General features: G+C 38.8%; 1 protein-coding gene across 1 annotated transcript in view; it reads right to left on the bottom strand.

Annotated features, from left to right (window-relative positions):
- Positions 1-18,011, bottom strand: part of LRP2 (LDL receptor related protein 2) — a 194,750-nt gene that overhangs the window by 60,126 nt on the left and 116,613 nt on the right. The window contains exons 36-46 of the mRNA XM_032401234.1: positions 17,351-17,460; positions 15,479-15,656; positions 12,201-12,414; positions 10,828-11,061; positions 8,698-8,886; positions 5,456-6,376; positions 5,158-5,323; positions 4,620-4,778; positions 3,214-3,503; positions 2,262-2,465; positions 1,118-1,360 (exon numbers count right to left, since the gene is read on the bottom strand). Of these exons, the coding sequence (XP_032257125.1) occupies positions 1,118-1,360; positions 2,262-2,465; positions 3,214-3,503; positions 4,620-4,778; positions 5,158-5,323; positions 5,456-6,376; positions 8,698-8,886; positions 10,828-11,061; positions 12,201-12,414; positions 15,479-15,656; positions 17,351-17,460 (2,908 nt within the window). The remainder of the gene's footprint in view (positions 1-1,117; positions 1,361-2,261; positions 2,466-3,213; positions 3,504-4,619; positions 4,779-5,157; positions 5,324-5,455; positions 6,377-8,697; positions 8,887-10,827; positions 11,062-12,200; positions 12,415-15,478; positions 15,657-17,350; positions 17,461-18,011) is intronic.

Below are 18,011 nucleotides of genomic sequence, written 5' to 3'. Positions count from 1 at the left end.
GATATAAGAGGGACAAAATAAACGGCTCAATTGAGCAATTAGTCAAACAAATCAATGGCATGAAGAAAATGGGCACTGCTGAGGCATAAAAGAGATTAAAGAGTTATAATAATCAAAATCCATGTGTAGACCTTGTCAGAATGCTAATTTGAACAGAGCGACTGCATAAAGACATTTTGGGAATAATGATAAAATTTGCATACGGATTGAGTATTCAAGTATTGTCAGTTTTGCCAGGCGTCATTATGGTATGGTAGTTAGTTTTCAAAATGTCGTCACAAATGACATGCATGTCTGAGAGTTGCCTTATAATATTCAAGGGGGGGAAGGTCAGGGGAAATGGATGAAACAGACTGACCACTTGCTGATAAATACTGAAGTTGGGTAATGGATAGATACATTTTACTATTCTTTCTACTTTGGTGTGTGTTTGAAATTTTCCGTAAGAAGGAGTTCTTTTTTTAAAAGGCATATCCAAATAAATGTTGTATGTAACTCCACCTACAAAAGCAGCGAGCATGTAGATATATCCAAACTGAAAATGTATTTGAATTTACACATTGCTCTTTTCTTTTCCCTCGATGCTAAAGAGCAAATCCCAGAAATTTTGGAAAAATCAATAAAAACAATTTACCAGAAAAATGAAAGAAAGAAATCATTTCAGTCAACACCACACTGTATAGCTTTGTGCATAACAAACATTAACCACAACACATCTAGGCAATAGTTTGTCAGTAACTACTGGTAAAGTTTTAAAACAATCAAAAATTTTATGAAGTGAATTTTTCGTCTGACAGATAATGTAAACCAAGGATAAAATATTTGAGGTTAAAATATTCAATGGTCGTGTGGGTCCATACATTTAGGTGAATGATTCAAATACATTAGATTTGTTTTTAAAAACCATTTAGCAGAATATATTAAAATGAAATCCATGTTCTAGATGAATACTTAGGGGTTTTTTTTTTCAGAAAGCCTTTGTTTCTACATAAGAATTATCTCCCATGAGGTAAAGGAGACTCCAAAAAACAAAACATAAAAAACAAAAAACAAACAAAAAAAGATTTCAGCACAGTAAGTACTTGGTTTAAGCACAATAAGTACTTGATGAACTTACAGCAATTTTTCTCATCTGAGGTATCATTATCATGGCAGTTGTTAATGCCATTGCAGACAAACTGAAGAGGAATGCACCTTCTGTTAGTGCAGGTGAACTCCACAGTGGCGTTACAGTCCCTGAACAGGCACCCTGCCTCATCACTGTTATCACCACAGTCGTTGTAGTGGTCACAGCGGTAATGATACTGGACGCATCGCCCATTGGCACAGGTGAAGGCTGTCGGGTGGCAGGTGTGAAACGCTAAGAGGAAGAAGAAACATTGAAGAGACTTCTTGATTAAAGCATCCTCCTAGTTTCTAAAAAAGTACAATCAAATAAAATGGATACTTTGAGTTTACCTTCTAAAGCAAAAATGGCTGCAAAACGGACTGCGTGCAAATGAGATAAACTTTTAATTAGATTAAACAAAATACGTTTACTTTTCTTAAGTAAATTAAGTATTTTAGGCAAATGTCAGAGTCGCTTCACTTCTCTACCATCTCAATTTAGAATTTTATCCCAATCCCAGAAAAGCATGCAAATACAATTTCTTTGGGGAAAATAAAACTCTTAGCCCCTACACAGTCTATTGGAAAAATGTCGCTAACTGCTAGTGTTTTCCTCACCCCATCCAGATGGAAGCTGAATACTGAATGATTTCAATAAATTACGAATGATCCTTCTGCTATGAAAATTAATAAAATGGTAACAATCACCTATTAGAGCTCCTAGTTCCATGCTAAGTCATGCTGGACATGCACCAAGCCCCATGCTGTGCTTTTTTATATATTGTTTCCCTCACTCCTCACAAAAATCCTAGTAACAGCTCCACCTAACAGATGAGGTATCTGAGGCTCAGATAGTTTAGGTCACTTTCCCATGGCTGCACAGACTGAAACGGCATAGCTAGGATTTTAATCCTGCACCTTTGCTCTTAACCACTACAGAGGTGCTTTCTAATAAAGCATCATACACTACTCCCTGGCATGTATATCAGCTTATATGTGATTTAACACTGCGTTCTCGGACTAAATGTTTGCAGTTCTAACAGGACACATAGGCACAAAATTCACACCGATTCACACACAGCAGGATTCTGTACCAAACACTTGGCGTGAAGACAAGTTTACCGCCTGACGAAAGCTCCAAGAGTCCAACTCACCACAGACACTTTCCAGCTCATCACTGCCATCACCACAGTCATTATCGTTGTCACATTTCCATTGTTCCGAGATGCAGTGCCCATTGAGGCAGGTGAACTTGGAACTGTCACACCGTGTACCATTGTCCACGATGCAATGCTTTTTGTTGTTGGCCAGATACCAGTGGCCCTCATGTGGGCACTGGCACTCAGCACCATTTGGACCTGAAAAAAAAGTTGGCCCAAAAAGCAAAAGATCTGTGGAGCAACCATTCATAGTCTCTATTCCAGAACAGCAGTGGCAGTATTTCTCTATTAAAAGTACTCTAAGACAAGCCATAGAAACTCTTCCCATCAGCCTCTCAACTATACTCTGCGTCATTTTTCCATGAAGACCAACCACCACTCTAATAAATGTGGCTAATTCACCCTAAATTAACAACCAGCTCTTGCCTACACTGAAACAATAGAAATGATTCTCCCTTCTTAGCAGCATCTGTAAAGCAATGCAATACTATCAAAAGATACATCTTCCTGGGACTCTGTTGCTATCTATAAAACACTCTATGAAATACATAGTATCACACTGAAAATAAGAGAAATATTTCAAGCTATAAATAGTACCTCCCAGGTGGAAGAACTAGATCCTTTCGTATGGGAGGTAAGCTCATTGATGGAATTTCTATTCAGGTCATGAAGTTTGGCAGCCAAAGACCCCATCTTTCTTTCTACTTCCACCAAGCTTGAGTTAAAATTGCCTTCATAAGAGGGCTCCATAGCAAATAGAAAAGAAACCTGTCAAAGTCTTCCTCTAAACCTACAAACTCCCAAATCTATTTTATGAATTACCCTAAAATCAAAGAGAATTTGGATTTTTTTTTTTCCCTGTTAGAGCTGAATATCCCTCAGCCTTCCCTACGAATCATCATCATTATTACTCTACATGATTCAGTCCTCACGGGCAATGCCTTACCTGGTGCACAAATATGGCTGCAGCCTCCATTAAACTCGCTGCAAGGATTGCTACACTGTTGCTGATGGTTCTTCACGACAACGCGAATACCATTAGGCCGGAAGGGAAAACTCATGGTCATTGCCATCTGACCTGACCCATCATATTTGTTAGCTCGGTAAATTTTTTTCGTGTTCCAGTCAGTCCAATAAATATACTGGCCATAGAGAGTCAAGCTAAAAGGATGAAAGACTGTGTTGACAATGACCTCACGCTGCGTGCCCGTTAGAGTGCTGCGTTCAATCTTCTGCCTAAAGTGAAGTAAAAAAGAAAATGTTGGAATCCAGAAAGAGTTAAGTGCCTCAAATGGCAGCCCAATGCCTGGGCCTAACCGTTCCTTTATACAAACCCCCAACTTTCTTTTCAAAAGCAGCATATGGCTGATGATGGGAGGTCTTCATTTGTTTATGAAACAATGGCCTACAAAAGTCATTGATTTCCAAATATTAATAGAACCTATAAGTAATCCTACAAAGGGTACCAGACCAAAATTAGAAAATGGAGAGTATTATGAAGTAATACACACAATGCATGGAACTCAGTGTTTGGCACACAGTAGTCAATAAAATGTGAATTACTTTTTCCTTCCCACTCCCCTAATGACCTTGATTTGTCATTTACCCAGTACCTCGAGGAATTTACCTATAATGATCCAAGTTTAGACACTAAACATCATTGCTTGCTTCAAATGAGAAGATAAAGATGAGATTGTTAGGTGCTAGTGTCACAAGCAGAAGATGAAAATCTTAAGAAAATAAGCAAAGTAAGTTAAGATTCCTGACATGTAGACACCAGCAATAATAAATGAAATCATCTCATCTTTTCAACTATTCCATTAGGATGATTGGAATGTGAGTAACTTCAGGGCTACTTGAAGAAGTTACGTGTAAAATTAGAGTTGACAAAAGTTTATAAGGAAAACACTATGAAATTGGCTGAGAAAAATCTATTTGAGAAGATGACCAATAGTCAAAGACTAAAGGAAAATGTTTTTAACTGAAGGCTAAAGCCCAGAGGAAACTTAATATCAATGTGCATTTAAAAGTTATCCACATTTTATGTTAGTTACATGGGACCTGGAGATTATAAATTGAGTGATTACATTTGTAATTATAATTGAAATTAACTCATCTAGTAATGTATCTTTAGATGCCTTCTAGTTCATAATTACTCAATCTTATGATAGATCAATTTTGACAGGTACATTTACCAAGCTAGAATATAGTTCATAAAACTATGATCCTACATTTTTGGCCCTATCTATTTGGCATATTTATATTTTCATCACGTTATGCAAATCCCTCCTCTGAAAGTGAAAGCAGGAACTCTCCTTATCAACACCCACAAAAAATAATGAAAGAACGTACAGACTGGCATCTGCCCAGTAGAGAAGGTCATTCTCGTGGTCCAGAGTGAGCCCATTGGGCCAGACCAGGCTGCTGTTCACAATAGGTACCCGGAAATTTCCTCCCAGTGTGGCTCTCTCAATTTTGGCATTAGTACCCCAGTCAGTCCAGTACATGTACCTAGTCATCCAAAAGGAGTCATAATTAATTCACCACAAGGAACATCATAATACCTTTTAGTTAAAAAATGGTAGCCTTCTTTAACTGCAAATCTCATATTAATATGGCAAATGAAACCCACTCCATTCTCACCTACACAACTTGCCCAAAAGGGCTTTACTGAGTGAGAGCATTAATTCCTAGTATACAGCCAACCTTTCTAACAACAATAGGAGTTACTTCCCCTTCAAAATTACTCATATTTTTTCACTCTTGAATATATGGCTACAGAGTTTCAAACCCATGAAATGTTGGCTGTCTATGAACATAACCTAATTTCAGGCCCCAATCCTTCCAGAAATAAGCATATAGAAACACGATAAATAAGACCATGGCATACCCTCGGCAAGGATCTAATACAATTGCTCTTGGCTTTGAAACATGGGCTATCACAGTGCGCTGAGACCCATCCTCAGCCACGGAGTTAATTGTCTGGTTGCTGTAGTCACTGTAATATATTCTTCTGTTGATCCAGTCAAAGGCAATGCCATCAGGATTCCCTCTACCTGGATATATACCAACACACACACACAAAGGCATTAGAGTCTCAAAAGGCATTTTAGAACCACTGGGTCATCCACATGTGTAGATTATGTTGTGTCAACTTCCAAGATAAGCTGCTCCTGGAGTGCCCTTACCTGAAATAATGGCAGTGGGAGACCTGGTCCCTGAATTTAGATTGACATACGAAATCTGACCATTTCCAGATGCTAAAGATTGTGTGAAGTAGATTCTGTTAGTTATGCCATCATAGGCCAGGTCTACAGCAACTCTGTCCACACTTATTGCTTCAAAAGGTGGGCTATGAGCCTCAGGGTCCAAGTGTAAGCTTCTCAAGGTATTCTCCAAGGCAAAGATGAGGAAATTTTCTGTTGGAATGGCACAACTCTTGCCATCACCTTCTAGGGTTCCAAAGGCACAGCCACATTTTGGGGTGTCCAATCCAGGCAGAGCAAAGCAGAAATGGGTGCATCCACCATTATTTTCCAAGCAAGGGTTGTTGTTGACCTCAGCTGGTGACCGGGGCTGAACACTCTGGTCGAAGACAGTCACATCTCTTAGCCAATTGAGATTGTCCCTTATCACTGTTGGTGGCTCACTGCTGTCTGGTTCCTTGCTAGCTTGGAAGATTTTTTTTAAATTCCTGTCTACCCATATGATAGAATTTCCAAAAACAGTGATGGCATAAGGAGTTGGGTAACGACTGCCATAACGAATGACTTCAGATTCTTCTGCCTCAATACCAATCCTTGCAATTATATCTAAAGAATCATCAACCCAATAAACGTAGCCATTGCTATGGTCTACTGCCAAGCCCCGTGGTGTGACAATGCCTTCTGATACAAGCACAGTTCGATTGGTACAATCAAGAAAAGAACGTTCAATCTTTGGGCTTTGCCCATAGTCTGCCCAGAAGAGATATCTATTCTTGGGGTCTACAACAATATCCCTGGGCCTATCTGCAGTGGCTTTAAGGAGAATACGGCGGTAAGTGGTATTGATCCGCAGAACTTCTATCAGTGTTTCAGACACGAAAGCATTGGTGAAATAAAGATTTCCTGCAAGAAAATGAAAGAACATACTGATAAATGCAAAACCAAGAACGAAAAAGAGGGAACCTTTTCAAATTCAGAACGAAATATATAAGGCTGAGGTTTGGGTCAGTAAAGGTTATCTTTTACAAGATAATAAATGTCTCAGTTTAGACTTAGAAAAATATTTACTCTTAGGAACCAAAGAAATTGTTTTGGGGTGCCTGGGGGGCATCCAACTCCTGGTTTCGGCTCAGGTCATGGTCTCAGGGTTGGGAGATTCAGCCCTGTGATGAGTCCCACATCAGGCCCCGCGTGAGGCTCCACACTCAGTGCAGAGTCTGCTTGAGAGTCTCTCCCTCTCCCTCTGCCCCTCGCCAACCCTCACACGCTCTCTTCCTCTCTCTCAAATAAATGAATAAATCTTTTAAAAAATTGTTTCTTCAAATTTAAAGAAAAAGTGCCTATCCTCAGCTTCTAAAGCAGATTAGAATTCATAGCAAACGTCATAACCCACTTGCTACTGAAAAATTTTTTTTCAGAATGTCCTTCCTCTTTCACCTGAATGTTTAACATCTAAATCTCCAAACACTCTAATACACATTATCATGGCATAACTTCTATTCCCAACATGATGAAAGGAGCAAAGAGGGAAAGCCAGCAGCTTCTCAGCTTATTATCGATGTCATCAAGCACTCCTTGTGCTTAGTATTAACAGTCTAGTCCGACTAGTGTAGCTGTTTTCATCACATGGACCTTCTAAAGCCACAAAACAAAAACCCATTCTTCTTTGGACATTACAGAATGATGTAAACGCTAGAATAAAAACACAATGGTGTGAAGACCGTAGAATGAGTAGAGAGTGATCCCATATTGATTCCACGTAGCCAAAAGCCTATTGTTGAATGGTCAATTCTGCTACCAAGGTACATCTATTTTGTTCCTAGGTCTGAGTCAAAATTGCTCTGGAGAAATCAGGCCAATATGCAGCATGTTACTGATCTACCCTTTATATATTCAAATCCTTTCATCCAGGTTTGGCAAACCTTTTCCCTAAAAGGCCAGAGAGTAAATATTTTAGGCTTTGTAGAGCATATGGTTTCTTTCACAAGTACTCAGGTCTGCCACTATAAACATGAAAAGCAGCCATGGACAAATGGGCACAGCTGTGTTCCAGTAAAACCGTATTTACAAAAATAGGCATGGTCCAAAGGTACAATTTCCAGTTATAAAAAAATAAGTACTGAGGATGTACAACACAATGACTATAGTTAACACTAATGTATGGTATATATGAAAGTGGCTAAGAGAGTTAATCCTAAGAGTTCTCATTACAAGGAGAATTTTTTTTTCTTTTCTTCTTTCTTCCCTTTTTATTGTATCTATATGAGATGATGGATGTTAGCTGCGTCTACTGTGATAACCATTTCACAATATATGTAAATCAAACTATGATGCCGTATGCCTTAAACTTACACAGTGATGTGTGTCAATTATTTCTCAATAAAACTGTGGGTGAAGAAACAGCCAGTGAGCTGCATTTGGTCCATAGGCCATAGACTGCTGACCCCTGCTTTAGCTATATTCTCAGAAGTAATATAGTAATTTGTAATCAGAAATGGGATTTAGGAATCCAATTAAAGCCTTATCTACGATATTTAATATTTACAATAAACTCTTATTATAGTACCTAGGTTTTCATAAAAATTTAATTCTAAGTGATGTCTACTTACCAAACTTGATTAACACACAATGATACCTATTTTTATAGAATAGGATCATATTCTCAAAATTATAATACATTTAATACATTTGTTTCTCAGTGTATCATTAAATAAAAACAAATGGTAATTTAAAATTAAGTACACGACACCTAAAACTAATATTACACTGTATTTAACTGGAATTTAAATAAAAACTTTAAAAAATAATAAAAATAAAAATAAAAAAACACCAGGTGATTTTGCTATGCAAGAGTGGGAACATGTCAAGTCATATGTGAGGATAATTACCAATTCAATGTCTTAGCACATCAAAGGAGAGACAGGGGTCATGAAGAGGCAGGGAGTAAGTCAGTGATGAGGGGTTCTGTTACTACCTGGAGATTTTATTTGTATTCCTAGAGTTGTTTACAATATTAATATATGCATGCTGTGTATGTCATTATTTAAAAAAAAAGAAATAAAATTATATAATAATAATAATTCAATTTATCTTAAATAATACCAATAATTGTCTAGGAAAATAGGTTTGTAGCACATATAGTGTTAGATTAAACTTTCAAGCATAAAATAAAATGCAAAAACACAAAAGGACTTCTCAATAAAATTACTATACAGCTTACCTACCTGCTACCCAATCCACTGCAATACCCCGAACTCCATTTTCTCCTATCCCATGTGTAACGATGTTTGTAAAACCAGACCCATTGGGTTTGATTCTACGGATTGCATTACGAGATGTCACGGAGCTGCTAAAATCACACCAATAAATAAAGCCAGAAGATACGTCAACATCCACATGCAGTGCATTTCGTCCTGAAACATTTTAAGAAAAGATCAGTAAACAATGCTCTGAGAGCTTTTACATTCCTGCCCTTCCTCTCAAACCATCATTCCCAAACCCCTGCTCTGACCATGTCCCCGTTACAAGATAAAACTGCTTTTCAGTTGCAATGAGCACACCCAGCACTCAGATCTTGGTTTCTAAAAGCCATTTCCCACTGGGGCGCCTGGGTGGCTCAGTCGTTAAGCGTCTGCCTTCGGCTCAGGTCATGATCTCAGGGTCCTGGGATCGAGCCCCGCATCGAGCCCCGCATCGGGCTCCCTGCTCAGCGGGAAGCCTGCTTCTCCCTCTCCTACTACCTCTGCCTGTGTTCCCTCTCTCTCTGTATCTCTCTCTGTCAAATAAATAAATAAAATCTTTTAAAAAAAGCTTTAAAAGCCATTTCCCACAATAAGGAGAACTGTCTCCTGAGAAAAACAGTTGATTATGAATTTGGGAAGGGAAGGTACAAGGTGAGCCTAGAAGATCTTATACCCAGAAGCAAGGAAGCACTCAAATACTAATGGGATCACGTCAAAAGAATACAGGTAGTCGTTGAATCCAATAGGGCATCTACTTGGCCAAAATGAATCCAACAGAACATCAAGAGTAATTGTGGTAAATGTTTGTAACACACTGAATTAAAAAAGGAATAAAAACTTGAATCCATGATTACACTGCACACCTGAAACTAGTAACACTAAATGTATGTATGTATGTGCACACACACACACACACAGATGGAGAGTTCAAATGTGTTGAAATATTAACAATATTTGTATCTAGGTGAACAGCATAAGGATGTTTACTGTACCTTTCAACTTTTGATTTGAAATTTTTCAAAATGAAAAGTTGGAGAAAAAATAATTGATTTTATAGTATCTTTACAAGATGGTAACTTAGGGGAAAACCAAGAGGAGTCATGAGTACTTGTGAATATAATCATCAGTCAGGAGCATGTGTGGTGCCAGACTCTCCCTGACTCCTTTCACTCTATGTATTGTCATCTCTCCTGACCATGTCTTACCCCTCCCATTCCCTTCACCCTTTTTCTTCCCATTCTATCTTTTATTTCTATCATTATCCTGTGACATACTCCTTGTAATGCTAGTTAACACCTGGTTCCCCCTGTGGTACCATACATCTAGAAATCTCTTGGTCATCTAAGAAGCAAGTGATCATTTTCTATGTTACAGTATACAGACATAAAATACTCCAAAAATAGTTAGTAAGGAGATTCTAATACTCAACTCATTTATTTCAACTCATCAAATACATATTAATAAACCAGATGATGGACTACTTCATTACTATTCTAAATAATAGTCTAACCCTGATCCCAGATCTCCATTAACTGTGCTTCTAAACACCAACTCTGTATACTTCTTGCAATCCCATGCTACATTTCATCTTGCCCTAGGCCCGTCATTCTCAGTGTGGTCCATGGACCAGTGACATCACCATGCCCTGGGAACTTGTTAGGAATACAAACTGAGGGTTGCAGGAGGGAGGAGGGTGGGGGGGGATGGGGTAACTGGGTGATTGGCATTAAGGAGGACACGTGATCTGATGAGCACTGGGTGTTATATGCAACTAATGAATCATTGAACGCTACATCAAAAACTAATGATGTACTATATGCTGGCTAATTGAACTTAATTAAAAAAAAAAAAGTAATGCAGATTCTCTAGCCCTACCCCAGACTTACTAAATGGGAAAATCTGGAGATAGGGCCAAGATCTGGGTTTTAACAAGCTCTCCAATTCTGATGCACACTAACATTTGAGAACAATTCAAGGCAGAGCCAGTTTATCTCAAGGGAAAGACAAGCTTCATCACATGCTGAACCCAAACATGGAGAAATGCTTTATGGCACCACGAACTCAACATGGCACGAGACAGAGTGAAATCTTACTTCTACTGGATTGGCATACCTTGGCCTGCCACTGGCACCATGGCTTCTGAGTGATCTGAAAACTCCAAGCTGAAGCCTCTGACTATAGACAGCATTGAAACAACAAGAAAAGAGCTATACGGAGAACAGGTCCGCTTATCAGGATTGAGTTTCAATCCGCTGGCACAGGCACACGAGAACAACCCTCCTGGTATAGGCAGGCAAATCTGCTGACAGGCATTCGCATTGTTGCTACAGCCATTGGAGGATGCACCTAAATGAAATCAAAATTAGTTTATAACTTTTGACCTCACACACCTGACACTCCATCTCAAATACCTTGTATCGGGTTGCCAAATAATTCACTATAAAAATCAGTAACAAAATACAGTACCTGGGTTAACGACATAAAATCATCATTGAAGAGACTACAGCTTATAGAACTAACACATAAAAGGTACCACAACTATTATATAATAGAGAATGGAACATCAATTTTTTTTTTCTTCCACAAATCATACAGGAATTAGAAGAACTAGGCAGGTCAGTATGCAAATTCTAATTTTTTTCATCCTTTTGACCTATGTACCAGTATTTAAGATTACATTAGTTTAATTACATGATCAACAATGTGATGGCCATTTGATTTAGAATATATTAAATAAGAACATTTAAAGGTTTTTTTCCACATGCAATAAAAACAAATGGCCAAGTGACAAACCTAGGTTATAGACAGCAAACAAACTGTTTAATAAACTTTGGTTAGAGACTAAAAGCTGTAAAATATGTCAAAACATTAAAAAATAATCTCTAGATCATAATGCTAATTTAAGGGGCAAATCAAAAGTTATATTATCTATGAAAAAAATGTTGAAAACAGTAAGTATTCCTTTTAAGATTAAAAATTCTATCCTGTTAACACTTTCCCAGCAGGTACCCCACCAATGTTTACTGACCACCGATGTGCCAGGAACTCATCTAGTTACTGGACATAGAGCAAGAAACAAGACAGACAAAATGCCTGTCTGTATGGAGGTTACATTCTAATAAGAAACAACAGACAACAAACTGATAGATAACATGTCAGGGACTGCTATGAAGAAAAGCAAAGTAAGGAATTTAAAATGATGGGGAAAGAACGGGAATAAGCTTACTCTGAAGTCAACCTGGCCTTTCAGATGCCAGACTAGTCTTTGACAATTACCCAACCTTATGACAGGGTTATCATTTTAAAAATGATATTTGAATATCATTCAAATGATATTTGAATTTGAATTTGGGTAATTTCAATTTGCATGCAGGTGTATGTACATGGGTCTGTGCGTGGGCATGTATTTATACATGTAAATGTGTAGATGTGTGAATATACATCGTACATTCAAGAATGCGTATGTTTCAGTGACAAATACTTACCATGTCTGTGGTAAACTCGAAGACCCCTCAAATTTGGAATATTCTCTCTCAAGACTACTTTGTTGTCCCCAGTGGCCTTGTCAACTCTTTCAATGACCTCATAGTGTTCATCAGTATAATAAAGGAAGGAACCATAGACAGCAATTCCCCAGGGGTGGGAAAGATGGTTTACCAGGATCATTCGATTTGTACCATCCACGTTTCCTCTTTCGATCTAAAAGATCAAAATTGTCATTATTGACTGATTCATGGTGAAATAAGAAAAACATTTAAAACATTCTTTCTCTCTCTTAACTTAATTTGAATTATCCAACATATACTGCATCATTAGTTTCGGATGTAGAGTTCAGTAATTCATCAGGGGGACATAGCACCCAGTGCTTATCACATCATGGACCCTCCTTAATGCCCATCACCCAGTTACCCCATCCCCCCACCCACCTCCCCTCCAGCACACTAACATTCTCTTAATAATAATACATCCCATCTATATAGCACTCTATCCTTTACAGAGATTTTTCACATCTGTTTTCTGATTTGATAGTCACAATTACACGGAGCAGTAGATCAGGCAAATGTCATTATGCCCATTTCACTGATAATGAAGTTGCAGCTCAAGTAAGTAACCAACTTTCTCAGATGGCATGGTGAAGAAAAGGGAACTAAACCTCTTTAGTCCCTCCATGTGATATTCTGGACAGGATCACACATTTAGTGTCTAACTGTAGACCATTACCCAGGAGTTGACTGACCCTGCATTAACATCTTCACCAACAATTTCTGCAATGGGACTAGGAAACATGTTTCATTCAATAACAAGACAGCAAGATTGAATGGGGCAAAGGGTGGTGCCGTTTTATTAGAATAGGTAACAAGTCTTAGTCAAAATGACTCTGATTAACTGGAAAAGAACTCACAAAAATGAAGTTCCTAATGGGAAATGACAAGTCTGCTTCTGGAAGAAAAATAAACTGTAGACATAGCTGGTTTGATTTCACTCCAGAAACCTGTCTCAAATGCCTCCTCTGTGCCCGGATCTGAGCTGAGTACTAGAGAGAGAGACAAATGAGGTTTGGCTCACTACCTCACTGGACAAGCAAACTCAGCAGTTACAAGAGCAGGTTATGCCCTAGAAACTGACAGAAGTTCCAGAAAGCTAGAGCAGAGGGAAGATAAGCTTGGAGGAGAGCTTTGAGGAGTGATCAGGACCAGATTAGCTGGCCAAGCTCAACTCAAGTGTCTGGAGCTACTCCCCTAGGCTGAGCAGTGATCGAACCCATTTGTTGTGCATTTTGAAGACAACATGTCTCCATCACGAAAGCAAGGTTTATTAATGACAGCCATCATCCGATCAATGCTCAGCATGGTGGAGGTGGCAGAGAAAGGCTGGACCTGAGAAAAGAGGAAGAAGACAAACTGCCAGGATTCTGTGATGATTAAATAAGGACATGCTTATTAGAGTGAGGGGAAACATGAGCATTTTAACCTGGGAGAAAAGATGGAGAGTCACACCACCAACAAGCCCACACATTCAGGAGGGCAGAGCAGATGCAAAAATATAAGGGAGAAAGGTGGTGGGCACTGTCTGGGACATGCTAAGTTGTGTACAGAAATCATACCATGTGGCAAGAGCTCCCTCATCATTGCACGCAGACATCAAAGTCCACAAAGTGCTTTCCCACATCATTCCTTCTTTTTAATCCTCTAAGTTTATCACCATTATAAGTACATATCAGGAGTGAAATTGGCACTGTCGAACTGAAAACAAACTGAACATCAAACCTACTGCACAGTATTATGGAGACCATCAATGTTGAAAACAGATCTGAAATCACTACTATTTAAAAAGCAGGGAAGAAAAGATACAGATGTAGTAAAAAGAAGGGGCACATGCACCCCAACGTTCATAGCAGCAATGTCCACAATGGCCAAACTGGAGGGAGCCGAGATGTCCTTCAACAGATGAATGGATAAAGAAGATGTGGTCCATATATACAATGGAATATTACTCAGCCATCAGAAAGGATGAATACCCACCATTAGCACTGACATGGATGGAACTGGAAGGGGATTATACTAAGTGAAGTAAGTCAAACAGAGAAAGACAATTATCATATGGTTTCACTCATATGTGGAATGTAAGGAACAGAACAGAGGACCACAGGGGAAGGGAGGGAAAACTGAATGGGAAGAAATCAGAGAGGGAGACAAAACATGAGAGACTCTGGACTCTGGGAAACAAACTGAGGGTTACAGAAGGGAGCAGGTGGGGGAGTTGGGGTAACCGGGTGATGGGTATTAAGGAGGGGATGTGTTGGGATGAGCACTGGGTGTTATATGCAACTAATGAATTGCTGAACACTACATCAAAAACTTATGATGTACATATGCTGGCTAACAACATAATAAAAAATAATAATAATAATAATTTACAGGGATTCATTTACCACCAAACATTGAAAGATCAATTGACCAATGCAAAGACTGGATCACAGCATGCTCTTCAGAAAAAACAGATATATACTAATGATGAAAAGGTGATTTTAAATTAGAAAAAAAATTAAATAAAAATAATAAAAAGCAGGGAAGAGACTGGCACACATTCAATACAACATCCATAGCAATATTTTAATTGATCAATATTACTGAACACCTTCTCTGTGCCTTGTCCCAGCTCAATTGCATAAGCACAACAGTGATGATCAAACATTATTTCTGTGAATGGATGTAATTATATAGTTTCTGCTTCTTATTGCAGAAAATAATGAACTCAACCTTGGAGTTTAAAATTACCACTAAAGGGAATTTTCCCATATGCATCAACTACATTAAGACCTTAGAGAATAGCATGCAGCTAGGAAGGGATGCTGTGCTCAAAAGCTTGGTATTTACGTATTTTTTTTCTTAGTCTCTACAACTGGAGAGCCTGGAGAACTTTCAAAGAAAAGCATTGAAATCACTAAAACATGAAAGAAATGGCTCTTAAAGGGCAAATAAGAAATGAGAAATGAAAATATTTTATCTTGAAGAAAAGCAAAGGATGAGGGAAAAGGAAATGAACATTATTCTATAAGGAACTATACTATGCACATACTAGGAAAAAAATGGACTTCAACTAGGGCAATATTTGCTGTAGGGAAAAAAGTTATTAGGAAGAAAGGGCAATAAAACACTGGTCCAAGTGGCCAAGTGAGATTGTTCAGGAACCATAGCCAGACAAGGAACAATCAGTATCAGCTACACAAGCTCAGCAATAAAGACCAACAGGGTGCGCATACCACTCCCGTGCTGGTGACAGCCCAGTAGAGTTTCTGCTCCTCAATATCAAGGGTGATAAACTCCAGGTGTTCAAGGTTTCCAGTGAAGAGAACTTTTGGAAATGTGCCATCCATGTTAGCACTTGCAATCTTGGCAGGAACACCATTGTCTGTTCCTTGGTCTGACCAGTACAGTTTCCTACAACAAGGAAAAAACACCAGCATTTCAAAAAACAAGACAGTTTCATTAAATAGTTAAATGAAAAAATGTGTATTTATTGTCCTCGAGATATGCATAATTCAGTGGAGGAAGTCTGAACCGTTAATATCTTGTCATGTACAAGGTGGAGGAGTACTTAGCCGGCATTCTATCAATGTCTGTATATTTCCTAGTTATTATTGGGGTAGAGGCCATTTAAAATGTTTACCTTGGTCGGACAGGTTGGAAGCTTATGACTAAGAAAGAGCCTACATCAACGGTCAATCCCTTTCCAAGAATCACGCCATGTGTAATGCACTGGGAAAGATAAAGCTGATGTAAATGCTGTCCAGTACCTCCCTGCTCACCTCTCCAACCTCAGCTACTTTCTTTTCTGATTTCTGTGATGAAAAATGCAGTATTACACACAAACCTAATCACCACACAGAACTGCCAAATCCAGAATATATAAAATTTCATTAAAATATATGAAGGGTTGCTTTCCATGTCCATTGTGGACATATCTTCTAGATTTGAATACAACTTTCCATTCCTTTCCATCTCATCTGCTGCCATAGCCTCAGGAGACAATCCTCTTACACTCTTTGCCCATAAGTCTTCAAACCCCTTCATTCCGATCTTTATTTGCAAACCTCTTGCGCTGCCGATATGCCCATCCCATGAACCTCATCTTCAAATCTAAACGTCCCTACTTCTAAGTTCTCAAACTCTCATATCCTCTTCTTTGACCAAACTCTCCCATCTCTTCACTGCTCCTATTTTATCTCTTCTATTGAGCCTGTTCTTCACCCTTGAAACTTGACTGAGCTTCCAAACCTTTGGTTCCTCTCTGCCTGGACCTTATACATAACCATTTTAGCAACATCCTTACTTATTCTCTTGATCTCCCATTGTGCTTACCTTGCTAATCATTGGCCCTGAGTTCCTGTCATAATTTTCTTTCTCCTCTCAAATTCCAGGCTACCAAAAGTTTGCTGGACAAAGTCACAAAACTTGTGAATTCTGAGTTCACTAAAAATTTAACCACCTAACCTTAACTGAGAACTCTCTTCCTTAGCTGAACACTTTCCCCTAACTGGTCTCCCTGCCTCTGGTCTCTTCCACTCTGATCCTGACCTATCTTCCTGAACTGTGATTCTATCATAATTCCTTTCCTCCAAATTCCCAGCTGACTCCTTATTTCTCAAAAGAATAAAGTGCAACTCCTTAGCATGATGACATTAAAGTCCTTCCAGGATTTGTCCCCAAATACCTTTAACTCCCATCTTGCCAACCATCCCTAACTCGAAACCTCTGGTTCCAGCCCTCCACACGATCATGCTAAACCCTGCAATGCTTCTGCGCCTTCACTGCTCGCTTGACCTCAAGAACCACTCCCCAGTTCCAACCCATTCTCTACCTATGGAAAGCCTTCAAATCCTTCAAGTCCTATTTCAAGTGTTATCCAGTCTAGTGTTGCTAACTTAAAGAACACAGAACAAAACACAAATTATATCCTTCACGTTAAATATAACTCAGAGCTATTTCTCTTTCTCACTGAGATCTGTACTTTTCAAAATGTTGGTCTATGAAATCAGAAAAGGTCCTAACTTCGAAATCTTCCATTTTATCAGGCCATAACATTACCAAGAACGGTGCTCCATAGAGGATACCTGTCATTTATGAACACTCACCCATTAACAGGATCAACAGTTATGCCAACTGGACTACCAACTCCAAGAGCTGTCCCATCATTGGTAATCAGTGTTTTTCTGTATCTGACATCTCCCTGGAGTTTCAAAACCTATAGCACAAAATCACTTATTAGAACTGAGCTTCATAAGGGGAAACAAAGAAAGCTGAGATGAAGGAGAACTTACACACAAAACAAATTCCAGAGCCTGATTAGAGATGAATGGGAGGGTTTGTGTGAGATTCAGATAATCTCTAATTGCATTTCAGGGCTATGAGGAAATCAGCTCAATAGAAAGTGAGTAAGAAAAGCAAAATCACCCCTCAAATTCCTATTTCAATTTGCCTCAAGTTTCAGGAGAGAAAATTTATATGGATAAAAGAAGGATTCAAATGGGTAAACACACAGACTCATTGACTGAGAGAAACTACAAAAAAATGTCTTCAGAAAAAGACACAGGAGAAAACTCTGGGAGACAAACAGGAGCCCCACAGCTCTCCGGCATCCCAGTGACTTGGCCATGGCACCCAGTGGCCCATCACTGAAAACACAGTTGACCAAACAGTCCAAATTTACTCAGAGTTGAAGTGAATTCTGTGCCAGGTTAACAGCCAGAGTTAAAATGCAAGAGTTCAAATCCCTGACCTTCTAGATCTGACCAA

The sequence above is a fragment of the Phoca vitulina genome, unplaced genomic scaffold (genome assembly GCF_004348235.1).
Source record: "Phoca vitulina isolate PV1807 unplaced genomic scaffold, GSC_HSeal_1.0 scaffold1, whole genome shotgun sequence".
In the NCBI taxonomy this organism is placed as follows: Eukaryota; Metazoa; Chordata; class Mammalia; order Carnivora; family Phocidae; genus Phoca; species Phoca vitulina.
The sequence above is the reverse complement of the archived record's forward strand: the minus strand, read 5'-3'. Positions and strand labels throughout refer to the sequence as shown.